This window comes from Gallinula chloropus, assembly GCF_964237585.1.
Source record: "Gallinula chloropus genome assembly, chromosome: 3".
Taxonomy (NCBI): Eukaryota; Metazoa; Chordata; class Aves; order Gruiformes; family Rallidae; genus Gallinula; species Gallinula chloropus.
The window spans coordinates 55,455,809-55,472,116 of record NC_140087.1 but is presented as its reverse complement, the minus strand read 5'-3'; the positions used below and the strand labels follow the sequence as shown (position 1 = coordinate 55,472,116).

Below are 16,308 nucleotides of genomic sequence, written 5' to 3'. Positions count from 1 at the left end.
AAGGTGAGGGGCACAAACAGCCTCTGGCCTGAGGTCCTGGATTTGTCCTTGGTCAAAACCAGGTTTGTTTTCTCCTTAGAAAAAAAAAGTTAAACCTTGACAAAAAAACTAGTACCAGAGGCACAGTCACACTCATTAGCAGATCAGTAAGAGGATGTTTTCCTTCTGTACTGCAAGCTAATGGCATCCTGAATGGCAACTCAGACATGGCAGTTTCAGAAAAGTCCAGGTGTGAGACTAAATTACCCCGAGGTAGCAGCTGACAGGGAATCAACTCCAAAATAATTAAAAGAAAGCAAACAGGTTTAGTTGTCTGAACAAGGAATTTTAATTTTAGGTCAACTATTGAACTAGGTCAACATCCAGTTCACAAAGTCTACAGATAGTGGGCATAGCCAGTCACTACGGTAAGTTTATTGAAGCACCAAGCTCCACACAAGACTGTAAAATACATTTTAAACTACTAGTAAGAAAGCTTCTTCAAGTCAACAATACTATTAAGGGCCAGAGTTTTAAGGACTAAGTTTTCACCTTCCAAGCTATTTTAAGACAGCCAATCCATTGCATAAGCAAACCAAACTGCTACATACTCAAACACATAGAGCAGCAACTGTATTGAACAATTCCTGTAAATAATTCAAGGATACATTGAAACAGTATGGGTAAATTGTAATTTTTTATTGGAAAACAAATATACAACTTGGAATGGATTTGAGGCAAATCGTGCCATAAGCAGATTTTTTTTTTAAAATAAGTGGCTAAAACAAAGTTTAAAAAGCATAGTAACAAGAGGAGAAAATGTTTTCTGGTACAGGACCAGCAGTACAAAAAAAACTTGTGTACGAGTACCTGGATAAATCACCCGTTTTGCATTAGTGCAACTTAAGTTTCATATTGTTGACTGTCAATCGTCCACAACGTTAAGACTCCACACTTCAACAACATGTTACAGGTATGGCCACAAACAAGTTACCATGAAATAAGCTAGGAGAATGATTTTTACAGTGCATTAGCCACATGTATATATACTATTCACAGGTTTTTATCTCGCAGTTAGCTGCAAGAGTCCTTATCCTCCACCACAGGAAGTGGAACAAGCTCTTATGTACTAGAGAACTAGAGCCAACCTGTGACTTTAAGGAATTGCTAATGCATGGTAAATCCTAGCTTACTTTCTGTAACTTGACACACTAGTCATACCTACGTCTCCTAAAGAAAGCAACTATTTTTTAGAAACAGACAACCCAGATGTTCCCTCAGTTAACCATCTCCATCTAACTTTAGATGTGCAGAAGGGCTTAAATATCCAGAGTAAGCCACATGCAACATTTGTTACTTAGATCAATTTTCCAAAAATCAGAACAATGACAGTAAGATAAAGGAGAAAAACATGGAGGAATGGCCTTCTAATTACTATACATGCATATTCTTTTGACAGTAAGGGAAAAACCTTTTACAGATAAGTTACAAACAGAGAAAAGGCAAATAAACAATTTTGTACAAGAAATTTAACACATTCTGTACAACGTCTTCACTTCGCTGTCATCATTTGTACAAACTCTGCAAAAGGAAAGAGTTGCATAAGAGTTACTCAAAGAACATCATGTCTTCGATTGTGCAATTCAGGATCTGCCCTACTAGGGCTGAACACTGTCTCAAAACTATATATGCAGTTACATTCTAAGAGCACCTCAAGACAGCCCCCCTCCCTTTCCACCAGTGACACCTAAACCCTCCTATTTATAAAGGCTAAAGGCCTCTATGTTTATCAAAAAAGGTTGGACCCTCAGCACTGGGGAACGGCCTCACTTCCAGACTGCAACATTACAGGGTCCTCATGCCTACTGGCTTTACTTTAGGGATAAAGTATTGAAGAATGACTAAGAGATCAGCAAAAATTGTGCTGAAGCAAGTCACTTAAGGAGGTGTACAAACAAAACACTATTGATTTGAATTTAAATTTAATTTTTTTTATTTACTTTTTTCCAAAGCAGAATAGCCATTTTGTCTGACCATCTTTAAGTAAACAAGTTATTACTTATCCACAGCATACTGGAAGTTAGGTATCACAAAACAGGATTCTTACTTGTCTTGCTGAATCAGTTTCAGGTACAGTAACAAAAAGAAACCAGGAACCTCTAAGGAGGTAACTGGTTGCTCAAGTTTCAAGAGAGCCACTGGAAACAACAGGGATGTCTACCCTCTCTACTAGGTAGAGGTATGTTTAGCCTCTTCACAGGCTACTTGGTGTTATGGAGCAGCACCTTTGCTCACAAAAACACATTTTCCCCCCACAGATGAGTGCTTAGCCTGAGGCCACCAGTAAAAAGGCCCTAAAGGAAGGCAAACCTACAGCTAAGAAACAGTAGAAGTATTATCTTAAAATACCCTAGCTCTTTTCTGTAAGATGTTCAGAAAGTAAAAATGAAAACAAGCTTGCCACTTCTGAGTGTCAATCAACTGTCTAACAAAACTCCTCCTGCTCACAACTTCACTAAAGTTTCAGCACCAGGAAGAATAAACATAAGCTACTACAACTGATTTGTATGAAGTTATTTAAGAGGCTTTCTAAAGGTCTTCAAATTCCTGTGTTTAGAGGCTTTCCCCCTTCAGTTAGTAATTTTAAAAGCAGTAATGAACAGAGCTACAGTACCAACATTCATTAGCAAACGGAATAGTTCATGAACATCTCAGCTAGTTTCCTTATTCTAACAGTCACCAGAAAGCAATTTCTCACACTACAGTTTGCCTTTGGCAAAACGGTAGTTAGTAACCCACTCAAACCTATTTAAAGGTACAGGAGGTACATACTGAGAGACAGTAGCTTAAAGGGACACTAACTGTCAAGAAAATCTTATCTTAACATTCCCCTATTTAAACCTGGTGTGGCTTTCCGCATCTACACCATCACCAGCATGAAGTGCTACACAAAGTAACCGATTAACAATTCCTTACCTTCATAGTTTACTTGACCATCTCCATCAATGTCTGCTTCCCTAATCATTTCATCAACTTCTTCATCTGTTAGCTTCTCCCCAAGATTTGTCATCACATGACGGAGTTCTGCAGCACTAATGTAACCATTACCATCCTGGGAGGGGACAAAAGCAAGACTGGAACAGACTTGTCTAAGACCTGGTAACTTAACTATAACTTGATAATACCACAGAACAAGTTGAACATTAAGTTAACACAGCTTTAACCATTACTATTTGCACAAGGCAGGTGGAATCCTAAGCCAAGATATTTAACCACCAAAGCAATCAGGACCTTCGCAATCTTTTGTAGGTGACAGATGTTCAATTGTGACCATCTGGTTCAAGTGTCTCTTGTTAACAGAAGCTACTTATTCACCTGTACCATGGGAGTCCAGCACAAAGCCACAAGGCCTTCAGACCACTTTTACATAATCCAGCACACTCAGGACATTGGCTATTGAAGTACTAGGGTATACAAACACTAGACTTTTCCTCTCCACACTCCCAAGGTACTTAACCTTTTCTGTTCAAAAGTGCATCTTGCTTAAGAAGTTGATTAACTGTACATATTTAGCAATTTACTTAGTGAAGATAGTGAAAAAGTTAACAATTGCCATTTATAATATTTAAGCAATTTCCCTGCCAGCATTTCACAATGATTTTATTATTAGAGCAAGTGATATCTTAACTGTATCACCCACTACTATCACCACAAGTCATCTGAATTTCATGTTCAGTATCACAGTACAGAACTTTCAGGTGACTAGTTAATCCAGCAGTTTGAGAAGACAGGCCCATGGATAACCCTCAATTAAGCAAGTAAGATCATTAGAGGCTTCATCCTCAATAGAAAGTACCTTGTCAAACACACGGAACGCTTCTCTAATTTCTTCTTCACTATCTGTATCTTTCATTTTTCTTGCCATCATTGTCAGAAACTCTGGAAAGTCAATTGTGCCATTACCTGCAAGACAGTTACCATGTTAGAAAAGCTCATGTTTTTAGGTACTTTATTAAATTACTTGTCAGTACAATCTTACCATCAGCATCTACTTCATTGATCATATCCTGTAGCTCTGCTTCTGTAGGATTTTGACCAAGCGATCTCATCACTGTCCCCAACTCCTTTGTAGTTATAGTACCATCACCATCCTTGTCAAATAGTGAAAAAGCTTCTTTGAATTCTGTACAACAACAACAGAGTTAGTAACATTTTAAAGATGAAGGTAAGCTTAATCACAAGAAATCATCACTGCTTACTGTTCTAAATTACAAAACTTGATTTATTTGTAGTGCCAATATGAAAAGCACAGTATCTGGAAATTAGCCCAGTCCATCAACCACATTTTGACTCTGCTACTATCTGTTTTGAACAAGGATCCCTAATACAGAGCTGAAAGGAATCACAGAACCACAGACTGATCTGGGTTGGAATGGACCCTGAAGATTATGAAGTTCCAACCCCCCTGCCAGATAGGGACACACTTCCCTAGACCAGGCTGCCTAAAGCATCCAACGTGGCCTTGAACACTGCCAGGGAGGGGGCAGCCACAACCCTCTCTGGGCAACCTGCTCAGTGCCTCACCACCCTCCAGGAGAATTTTTTTCCTAATGTTTAATTTAAATCTATCCTCTTTTAGCTTAAAAGCATTACCCTGTGTCCTATCAGAACACTCCCTGGTAAAGAATAGGTATTCACATCCTTGGATGCCATGAGAGAGTAACATGCAATTTCTTAAAGCAAGCTGAAAAACGGTACTCAAAGTACAAATGCTACAGCCTAGCACTTCTAGTATGAAGAGGAGACTAGTCAAGAGAAGAAGGTATTATCAGATTAAACTGAAAATAGTTTCACATTATTACTCATTTCTGCTGGACATGCAAGTCTGAACAGTATACACTACGTGAAGCTACACACAGACCTAGTGCCATAGCTGTAACATGTGACCATATCTAGCTAAAGAGGAACTTCCCCAGCTCGCTCTCTCACTGGACTTCCGCAGTTTTTCAGCCTATGCATGTACACAGCTCCAGTCAGCTGTTCAAGGAGAAAAGTCAAGGCAGTCTTAATTTCTGAAGAGATGCTTGGAAAATTGTTTCAGTCCTACTGTATCCTGAAAAAGCCAGCACAGAAATAGTAAAAAACAGTTTTAAGACTGCTTAACTGCGTTTCAGTGCTGCCTCTTAACCCCCTACAATGGCTGTATTGTAGCCAGCAACACTAATACAAGCATAACATGTTTAATTGTCCAGTCCAAAAATGGAGTTGGTTTTAATCCATGCCATCTGTTCATCTTTGGCCACAGACTTTAAACTAGCTCACTGAACTGTGAGAGTTCATACACAAACTACTGTCAATAATGAAAAACTTCCCTATTGCCTTCTATAGTTCAGAACCTTTTACAGCTTTCAAGACACCTTGAAAGCCTCTGGAGAACTCTTTAGCTCAAGGGCACTCTTGCATCTGAAACACTTTCAAGAATTAATTTTTCAACATGCTCAGGCAGCCAACTTTCCAGATGGTGGGTTTCCCAGACCAGAATTAGTCACAGTTGAAGTTGTGTTTTCACATGAACTGAATACTTCTTCCATTTTGTGCTCTGAAACACCTGAGGTGAGTACAAGCTGGCAAGTGTTAAAAATGCAGCTACAAAAATAGGCTTTTTGCAGTTCATGAATGCAGCTATAATACCACAGCCGCAGCTGAGCCCTATCCAGGAAAAAAGCTACTCTTCTACACCCAACAGCCTTAAGTGTTCCAAAAGCCAATTCCTACCATTCAGCACCTAAGAACTAGAGCAAGGCTACCAAAGGAGCAGACAACATAGTTACAAGCCAGTACCGAGTCAGGTACTCAAACATTTTGAATTGAAAATATTTCTCTGTTAACCACTTCATCCCTAAGGTACACATCAACTGTCTGAACCCAAACAAAGAGCAGACTTCACAGCACTACAGTGACCCTGCTTAGAAAAAAATATATGCAAAATTCAAATACTTGCCACAGGCCATTCAGTGGTATATTGCAAACACTTGAACCACTCAAAAGAAAACTCTACCTTTTACTCAAAGATGCTGTAGGCTAAGAAACAGCCAGCTATAAATTGTACCATAACCACAGTGTCAAAGATCTGCAGCATGTTCCTGTTTGAAATGCTGAACCACATTACAAGTAAGAGTAAAATACTTCTGTAGCCACTTCTAGGAACCACCTCCAGTAATTGGAACAAATGACTAACAACCTATGCAGATACAATTTAGAACAAGAACCACTTAGCAAAGGCTTTGGAACAGATGTGGCAACAGCCAGTGAAGGCAGCAATGGTATTCTGAAGTTTGAGCTGCTCAATTCTGCCTTCCTCCAATAAAAGATTATGAAACACACCTCCCACACTTAAACACTTTATGACTCCATGTGCAATGTCAAGCAAATCTTCCCTCTATTCAACACTCCTCCACAAGCTGCAAATCAAAATTCCTTTGTATCCTAGGTAAGGTTAACCTGCTAGAAACCTGAGGACAACATCAGCAGGACCACTCATCTCCAGGCTACCTGACAAGGCTTCAACCTTATTCTCCCTCTGAAAAGCAGACTGCATCAAGAGCAAAAGCTTACTTCCCGACCCCACAAAAGTAAGGCTAGCCCAGCAGAATGAACTCTAACACCCCAACTCAAAATGTTCTATTGAACAATAACTTCTGAGGCATCGCTGCACATCACCTTTCCAGATGAAGCCACAGTCTTCAGTGATCCAATGTCCACTGAACCAGAACTACCATTCCTGCCCTCACAGAGCTTAGCCAGCTGTGTCTGGAACTTCTACAGAACATCAATTGTTCTCTTCACAGCTACCAGGACCTCAACACTTGAGCACAACTATTTCTATTATGAAATAAATTCCAATTCTTGTGGTCAGATCCCCAAGAGAGAACCACAGCACACTAAAGGAACAAGGCATAATGAATACCATGGATAGGCCTACTTGCTCAGAGAGCACATTTAGACCTCTGAGGTCTAGTGAAGAAAGTAAAGCTCACTAGGCCACTTGCTCTGGGACAACAGCATCTTTAAATTTCTTCCCCACCCACCTGAAATAGCCCTGACCTACAGTTTTTAAAATACAATGCTTAACCAAAGGGATAACCATGTGACTCCCAATTTAAATTCTTGCTGGATGAAGCTTCAATTAGCATTCACATTCTGGACCTATTCAGCTTTCAAATAATCAGTCTTTCATATAAACAGGACCAGAGAAGTCTTTTGCCCCTGCCTACAATGATAAGAAGCTTCAGACCTGTATGGCCAATGTGTTCCATAAGGAAGTGTATTCTTGTGTTTCACTGCTGGGGTGGAAGATTTGCTTTAAGCCCAGGCAAAGTAACTGCTTTAACTACTTTGGCCTTCTATTTAAGGAGGAGAATGTTGTCTCTACCCTGTACTACCATTTTCTTAAGCCCACTTTCAAATCAAAAGAAAGGTATCTTCAGATAGTGGATTTGTAGGGGGCTCAAGCCTTTTAGATCAGCCTCTGAAACAAACTATAACCATGTTCCCAGACAAGACACTGGCCTTCAACAGGAAAACTAAGATGACTGCTTAGCCATCTGCAACCATTCCTAAGAAGTACTAGGATGGTTCCCTAACAGTGGGCTTGTGTCTTTACATCAGAGGCTTATGGTTTAATTGCAAATACATCTGCTTCATGAAATACCATAGCTGAATTCAAAAGTAGCAGGCCATTTTACACTGGAGGCTAACACACAGGTGAAAACTCTCTATTCCAGTATGACAAGCTTGTTAATTCTCAGTGAGCTCTAAACTATGTTATCATTACCAAATAACATTTGCACTAATCCAGAGGTAGTGTTAATAAGCTTGCCATTTATATTCCATAATCAGCTACATGAACTAATGAAGTTCCTACAGTTGTGAACTGCAACAACAAACCATTGTTAAAAAGACAACAGTGACAACTGATAAAGCCTGCTCCAGCTAAACTGATCTCAAAACCCCTAAGATATGTAGGCCACTTCCAGGAAAAAAAAAAATCTGAGTTCTAGATTTGGCTTGTGCTTACTCGTAAGACAGTACCATGGCAACAAGTAAATAGACTAAGGACTTTCCACAAAACCATAATTAGTCTCCTATGAGTTAAAGCAAGCTCCTGAAGTCTAAAAGCTACAGAAGAATGTTCTTACATTTCAAATTTGGCAACTATGGTAAAAACAAGCTACCTCATAATAAAGCTTCTGTTCACCACAGTGTCTTCAAGAGCTATGCTACAGACAAATAGCAGTACCTCTCAGAGCCTCTTATTTGTATGCTTGATCTGGTGCTATAATATTAGCAGAACACTAATATCCTCTAAAACCATTTCACATGACAGTTATGCACACTGAGACTTTACAGTATTAACTATACACTTATCAGATCAAATACTCTTAAGTCTTAAAACGTTCATGGCAAGGCTGAATTCCACATTACCAGCTTTGAGTCACATCAATTAGTGAAATTGAAATCAGTCTTCAGAAAGCAGTGACAGATACTAGTTTGGGCAGCCTGCATGAGTCAGAGACATAACCAGAAGTTGTATCCACTAGCAAGACAGTTGCCAGTGCATAAAAACCATTGTTAGGGGGTCAATACTATGATGTAGAAGAAGCATATTTAAACTTTTCAGAGCAATCACCAGACTATCTGAACCATGCACACAATACTTGTCCAAGTATACAATGCAGTTCCAAGTAAGGAATATCCAAGAGAAGCCAGTCTCTGCTGTCAAAAACAGCCACTCTGAAACATCTCCATTGACAGGAGTACCACAAAGTAAATTATTTTTGTCTTCCATTAGAAGAGCATTCCAGATTACAAATCTTTAGAGACACACCCCCTTTAAATTTGCATTTGGGACAATCCTTTATTTATCAGGGAAGGAGGACTCCCTAATCTACTGGCTAGTGAAGCTGTGAGAACTGTCTAAACATTCCAGGGGACAAAACTTCAGATTCATTGTATCCGTAATGCTTTTACAGTAGATAATCCTTTAGACTTGGGTGACAAATTAAAGCATTCCACAATACTTCTTTAGTATCTAGGAAAGCTAAATATCTTGTGTAACACAGACTGCCAGTGGATTAAGAGATGTGCCAGGTCAAGTAGGAGTAGCAACACAGCATGTAAAAACCTCACCTGCAATCTGCTCTTCTGTCAGTTGATCAGCCTGCAATAAAACAGAGTATCATTATAGTTGTAGCAAAAGTTCAAGGTAAAAATCAGACCTGTAGAGAGGCCTCTGAATGTGGTAACTGCTTTTCAGGACTTATCTGTAGCATTGCTGAAACAGTTCTAACACAGCTCAAAAGTCACCAGGATTGCTTGCTAATAAAGAACATGCAGCCCATCCTCATTTCCTGACCCTGCAATATCTGGTACAGCCCAAATAATGGATTACTATGCATATCAATCAATTACCCAAGCAGCACTAGCAAACTCAAGGCACACATGTCCCTCTAGACTGGTTTTAAAAACCCTTAACACAGAAGACTACTGCTAGTAATTCTTGGGCAAACTAACCTCAGCTTTAATACCAAATACTCCAGGTCCAAGTAATGCAGCAGCAACACCCAAACCCCAAGTTTAAGGCAAACTAATCTCTTCTGCAAAGTTACAATGCTGTAATTAGAAAAACACTCTTCTCTAGAATTAAATCATCCTTCATCAAAATAAAACTTCATTTCAAAGACCTGGACATAAAAACCAGTCTAAGCTAGAATATAGGTTTCCTCTATTGGTTGGATAAACCATAGTTTATACCTTATTTTGCTCTATCACTAGACAATTTTGAATTGACTGAATTTGACACCAGTAAAAAGCCTGCCTTCAAGGCCAAATCCAAAATGGATTTCACTCTTGAAATAACCCAAAGTTGTTTGAGAACTGTAGGAATACTTTTCCTAGGTTTTCAAGTCAGTTGATTCATAGAACAAATTCTGGATACCATCAGATGAATTGCAGTAACAAGGCCATACATTTCCTTCAAGAAAACTCCTTGAGCTCTCTGCCCCACAGTACTCCAGCAAGAGTTTAAAAAAAAAATTTTAAGATACAGATAAGATACACAGCTGCTTAAGCCCAAAGCCTTTTTTTTTAGTTTTCTTCCTCCTGTGACTGTTTCAGCAACAATCTTTTCACCATTACTGCATTACTGAATTAGAAACATTGTCATTAGCTGTGCCCACAAAAGTGCTTCTACACATCTGCCGATTAAATACTTAGAAAAGATGCATATATGCCTTTATATTTATTTATAAAGTTTTTTACTCTAGTAGCTTCAATTTGAGTTACATTTCTCTATTGCATACCAACTTACAAGTTACCAGTTTATTCTTCCTGAAACAGAAGCAAAGTTAGCTGTATTAACAACCATACAAGAGCTAGAATGCTTACAGAAATATGCATAAAATATGGCATCAGACCAAGATAAAAGCCACAATCACTGACTTCACAGACTGCCCACATGCAGCTCATCTAACTCAAAGAATCAAGACCACACTACTGAGCAGCTTCTAAAATTCAGTCAATGAGCATTTCTGCAGCTGGTCTCCACCTGTTCCAATTTTAGTAGCTGTAGGAACCATCCCCATGCAGGTTCAACTTTTTGGTTTTAAACAACAGTGTAGGGCAGCAGCAACACTGGTGAGAACACAAATATTAGGCTTTGAGATGGAGGCATTCTGCTGGTCACTTAACAGAACCCCGACAGATTTTCTCTTGTCTGAAGTATGTATCATTAACATAGACTCACTCATGTCTTTGCATGCTATTTACATTTTTATTGCTCAAGTGAAGAAAGTGTGCTACATTTCTGTAGGATGTTTATATCCACAGAAAGCTATAGACCAGATTTAAGTAGCAAGAGCCTAGTTATTTAGGTTAATACTTAGGGGTTACCAAATTGAGTCACATAATGTTTTATATAAAACACATGACACTATGCAGTCTTTAGGGTGTTAAGTGTTCCAACTCTTCTGCTCTAACTCTTCCAGCAACTAAAAACAGCGCTCTGTAGCCACTAACCATAAATTTGGATAAGCTTTGTCAGTACCTGTAAGAGGTACAGTGTCTGAGAAAAGCACGAAGCCTATTAGAAGCCACAGGTATACGGCAGTTGAAAGATAAGCTCGGAGGTGGGGCAAGGTTGAACAAACACCATCTGTACTCCGCAGTGCTAGGCTCTGCAGGGACTGCTGCGCAACAGCGGCATAAGGCGGAGCTAGCAAGTCCGCCAGCTCACTCCCTCCCATGCCACTCAGGTGGAGGGCTATCAGCCCGGATGCATGCGTGCAGGTTAGAAGCCACTGGGGTCTCCCTAACGGGGCCTTCACGAGTTCCCTGTCCTGAATTTAAGCTAAATACTCATGTGACAGTACACACACCCTCAGTAACACAAGCCAGCTTCAGAAACGGTTAAATTACATCTCTAACATACCTATGCTGTAGTTTTGACTTAGTATGGCCAAGATCCACCTGAAAACCTCCTCTGGTCAAGTCACAGAACTATCACAGCCTGGACACACATTCCCCGATTCGTGCTGCAGCACTTTCATTTTCACTGCAAAGGCTCCCATCCCCCGCCCCCAGACTATGTCGAGGGCTTGACAAAGAATAAGCCTCCCAGGAAAGAAGGGGAGCTGTCGTGTGTGCAGCAGTTTCAGTGGCACACGCAGCCTCTAGAGGTAGTATTTCATTATGGTCGTAGCTGCTATGCAGTAATCCGTTTGGAAGATGCTCAACAGAGCTGACTTAACACAGCCTGCTAGAGAGCAATCAGCAAGTTGCACAACAGATGACTATTCCTCTGCAAAACCTGGCATTTTCGTATACTTTCACAGGTGCTAGATCGTAATGAACAGTTCTGTTCTGGCAAGATTAACTCAAGAACAAGACAGACTCTCATAACAGCTAAAATTACCCTTAAGACTGGGTGAGCTTATTTTGGGCACAAAGCATTCTACTTTATCTAGCACGTGCAGTATTGGACAATGTATTTTCACAGGTTTGGCCAGTCTGGTCTGTCAGGATGAACTATAACCACGTACAAAGTGTTACTGTGCCTCCTGGACACGCCCATTTTCATATAGACCTTGCTTGAAGATACTCCATTTTTGGTTCCATACAGATGATGGCAAGAGGCAATAAGAGTCTTTTGCTACCAAATCCACCGCTTTTTCCTTTACAGGTGGCTTGTTGCACAGGTTCACAACTCAAGAAAAGAACAAATTCAGGCTTCTGGACACTAATTTCTTTGCCCAGAGAGGGTACTTCAGAAAAGCCCTGAATTTTAAGTACCCATCGTTCGCATTAGACATGGCGAGTCGATAGCGATCTGATTCCTTAAAAGCACGTAATGAATGAAAAGGCAATTCCACTATACTGCAGCTTCTTTCAATGCAGAGATAGTACTAAGCGGTCACTGGTGTTGCTTTTGCAACGGAATTGTTCCTTTTTGTACGCGTTTCATGATCCGCTTGTTTTAATTAAAAAGGCTAAACTCATATCCTTTTTGAAATCTTAATGGAATTTGAAACGATACTCAAATTCCACAAAACGCGATCTACTTCGCCAGTTGATTAAAATCCTAAACAAACGTACTGCTAGGAAAAATAAATTGTGCTTGATCAAGAAAACGTAGGGCTGTCCACCGCAATGACCAAAACGGGAAGTCAAAACTGTTAAAAAAAAAATATATCCCTTGTTCAACTGAGCCACCGACAGCAAGGCGCAATCGTGAAATCGACAGGGGAGAGCGGCTCCAACGTGAGCTGACAACAGGTCTAGCGATGAGGGAGATGGTGCAGTGAGGCAGCCTGCCCCTCATCATCATGCTGCTCAGAAGCTGCAGGGCTCCGCATTGCATTATTACCAGGCGCAACACACCTCGCTAGCGAGCCAGACATCTTAAGCGCTCGCAGCAGCCGTTGCCGCGTCGCTGGCTCCCCAGCCCCATTCAGCCGCACACACCGGCTAGCCGAGGGGGGGAGGGGAAGGAGAGGGGGAGGAAGCGATAAGAAAGTGGAGCTGGTGCCATCGTGGCAGGCTCCTTCCCCCCTCCCGGCACCCCCCACGCGGGTCTCCTCCCAGGAGGAACCGTTATCTGCCGCTCTCCCCCCCGGCGCCCGCCACCCGCCCCGACAAAGCGTCATGGCGCTCGAACCGAGTGGCAGTTTGAATTTTGAATCCGCACCAACGCCCCAGGGCGGGAAAGGGACCCAGGCGGGATTCGTCCACCAGCACTTCCTCCTACGCACACGGCGCCTCCGAGCAGGACCCCGGCTCTGCCCCAGCCCGCCCGCACTGCCGGGCTGAGCCCACTGGCCGCAGCAAAGGACGCCTTCACCCCCACGCTTCGGCAGGCGACCTCGCCCCGCAACAGACGAACCATCTGCCCCACTCTCCTCACCCCACCCCTCCCTCCAACCGCGAGTACCCACAAACGCGTCGTCTCCCCCAACGCCCCACTCCGCACACCGAGGACCGGATCAGCACCCACAAAGCGTTGTCGCTACCCTATGCCTAGGGACTCACCATGGTGGCTCGGCCTGGCTGCGGGGTGTGGTAGACGCTAACGGCTACGCGGAGCACGCAAAGAACCTGCCCGCTCTACAGCTCGCCTCACACTGAGCCCTGCCCGGCCGCCAGCAGTGCCTCATAAACCTCCTCACAGACCGGGCGGATCGCTCCGCGCCGCTCCCTCCCCCCTCCCCTTTCCCCGTCAGGGAAAGGAGCTACGAAAGAAGTCCCGGCTCTTCGCGCTCTTCTCGGCAGGAACCCCCCCCAGCACCCCGAGCGCGCCCCCTTTCTGCCCCCGGACCCCCAAGCCCGGGCGCAAGAAGGGGTGAAGTGAGGGGAAGAAGGGAGTTTCGCTGGAGAAACGGTGGGAAGGGGAGCCGGAGGGGACGGGCTGTGGGACTATTTCTCTAGGCGGAAGAGGATCTTACAAAAAAATGCCGAGGCGTGCGGCGACTCCAGAAGGAGGGCGCCGATTGGTAGATTCGTACCTGCAATGCGTCACTTGGACATGCACAGTCTGGGCTGGGAAGCGGTTACCCCTCCCCCCGCCCGCAGTGCGCGAGGCCCAGCCCGGCCCGGCCCAGCTCAGTGCGGCGGGGACAAGCCTGGACGGCAGCGGGACCAGCCTTTCCCGCCATCCCGCTCCCTACGCCTGCAGGGGTTGGCCGGCCGGCCCGGGAGCAGGGCAGGCGCTGCGGCAGGGCGTGCCGGGCGGGTAGGGCCACAGCGCCCTGATACCGTTGCGGACACGCGCGCGTGAGGCACGGTGGCGGCAGCCGCCGCAGAGTGCCCGGGGGGGAGGTGGGGGCGGGGAGCGGAACCGGCCGACATGGCGGGCTGCGGGGCCGCCCCCCCCCCGCGGCCACCGCTCCCGCCTTCCACCCGCAAACGGTGCCGATCCAGGCCGGGGTTGTCGCCCGGCCGCAGCGGCGGGGAAGAGGGTGGCCCGGCTGGAAGCGGCCCCGGGCCGCAGGCCTGGAAGCGGAGCCGTGGCCCAGGCGCGGCTGCAGCCCTCTCCCGGTGCGGTGCGTTAACCCGGGGACCTCCCCGAAGCGCACCTGAGAGGGAACATCTCCCGCAGAGCGCGTTGCCAGAACGTTTCAAGCCGCATCTCGCTGTGCGCCGGAAGGCTCACCCACAGAGTTACTAAATGAAACTCCTGCATCCAGCACAGTCCAGAAACATTCACACCCCGCTCTGCAAGCCGGAGATGCCTCATCGCTGGAAGCATTGTTCGGAAGAGCAGATCCCCCGTTTGCAAACCGCACAACCATCGGCCTTGTGCCTGAGGGACATGGCCAGCAGGCCAGCAATTCCCAGCTAAAATCTCAGGTCTTGCCAGGGTTTTCTCCAAGATGCTTTTGGGACAAACTGCTTCAGATGGAATTTGCGAACTTGGAAATACATTTTCAAAAGCATATAGTGTACTTGCAGCTGACAGTTCAACAAATAGCTGCAATGTTGGCTGAGCTCAGTGCAAGCAGGCCTACCTGTCATCTCTGAAACCACAATGCTTATTTTGGGACTGTTACTAAACTTCGTGAGCCCTGGTCTGAGTTTTCTGACCTAAGTTTGAATATAAATTACCACTGAAAATGGAAAAGTCTCTACTTCCATACCTGTTGCAAGAAATACTTAGTTTGTACAGTACTTAAAAATTAATAATATTTTATGTCTGTTGTTACTGTTACCACACAAACCAGAGCAATAGCTCCCACTTCACACACTAAGGAGGTTGTACACATCTCTGCTCTTTGTGGTCATGTTGGTTTTATGGGCTGCATAAATAGGATGGGTTTGGGAGGGGACTGGCATAAACAAACCCTTCACAAAAACTCTGTGAGCTTCTCTCTCTCAGAATATGAATTTAAATTCTCAGGCTGGCTCTCTTTTCAGAGGTAATCCGTTGTCCCCTAAAATTCAGGAACAAAGGGGAAAAAACAGAACAAGGCCTGGTTTCTTAAAAATAGTCAGAGACCCCTTCATCAAGTGCAGGGCCTCTCGTCCTCTTTACCTCATCTTGTGATCACAGGGCATAGAAAACAACACCCTATACTTAAATTTGGCCTTTAGCCTTGAAATCCGAAGTTACTCTTGTGATATGTTAGCTTTTTTTAGGCCTCCTTTCCACTTGGATGTATTTACAGTCAACAAATCAAGCATCTCTAAACTATTGTCTTTTCAGACTCCAATAACAGGGGTTTTAAAAATGTGTAATATGTACACCAAGATGAATAAAATGCTTCTCGGAGAAAGCAATAAATGCCGAGGTTATTGTTACACCCAAGCAAATCCCCACCTGTGGTCAGGCCGTGCTGGATGCAGATAGATGAGGAGTCAAGATGGCTTCAAGCAGTTTTACTCCCCCCCACCCCCACCCCACCTTGCTTCCCTTGGTTCAGTTTTCAGGATTGCTTTGACATTTCCCAACATTTTTACAGTCCCAGAGGTGTGAATCCCTGCAGACAAGTTCTTGACCAAAAAATTCATCACCTGCTCTAGATTTGGTGTAAAAGTGGCATAACACCGCTCAGGGTGCCCGTATGTCGCAACCTCAGATCTGGAGCAGAGCAGGCTGCTAGTGTATCCGTGTGGAGCAAAACCATCCCCCGTGGAGACACTAGCTTGGGTCCTGGCACCGAAACGCCCACGTGTGCCTGGTGCCAGGACTGATTTACCAGGCCCTTTCCTTGGCGCCTGTCCTTTATCCTCATAACGTCTGGGAGAGGCAAAACATTGTGACACCCAGCTTCATGGGCG

General features: G+C 43.8%; 1 protein-coding gene across 1 annotated transcript; it reads right to left on the bottom strand.

Annotated features, from left to right (window-relative positions):
- Positions 1-657: 657 nt before the first annotated feature.
- CALM2 (calmodulin 2) lies at positions 658-13,661 on the bottom strand. The gene is made up of 6 exons (XM_084261455.1): positions 13,564-13,661; positions 9,169-9,199; positions 4,019-4,162; positions 3,836-3,942; positions 2,956-3,091; positions 658-1,560 (listed from the first exon to the last, which is right to left on the bottom strand). Exons 1-6 carry the CDS (start codon positions 13,564-13,566, stop codon positions 1,532-1,534), a joined length of 450 nt encoding a protein of 149 aa, XP_084117581.1. The 5' UTR covers positions 13,567-13,661; the 3' UTR covers positions 658-1,531.
- Between the last annotated feature and the right edge of the window lie 2,647 nt (positions 13,662-16,308).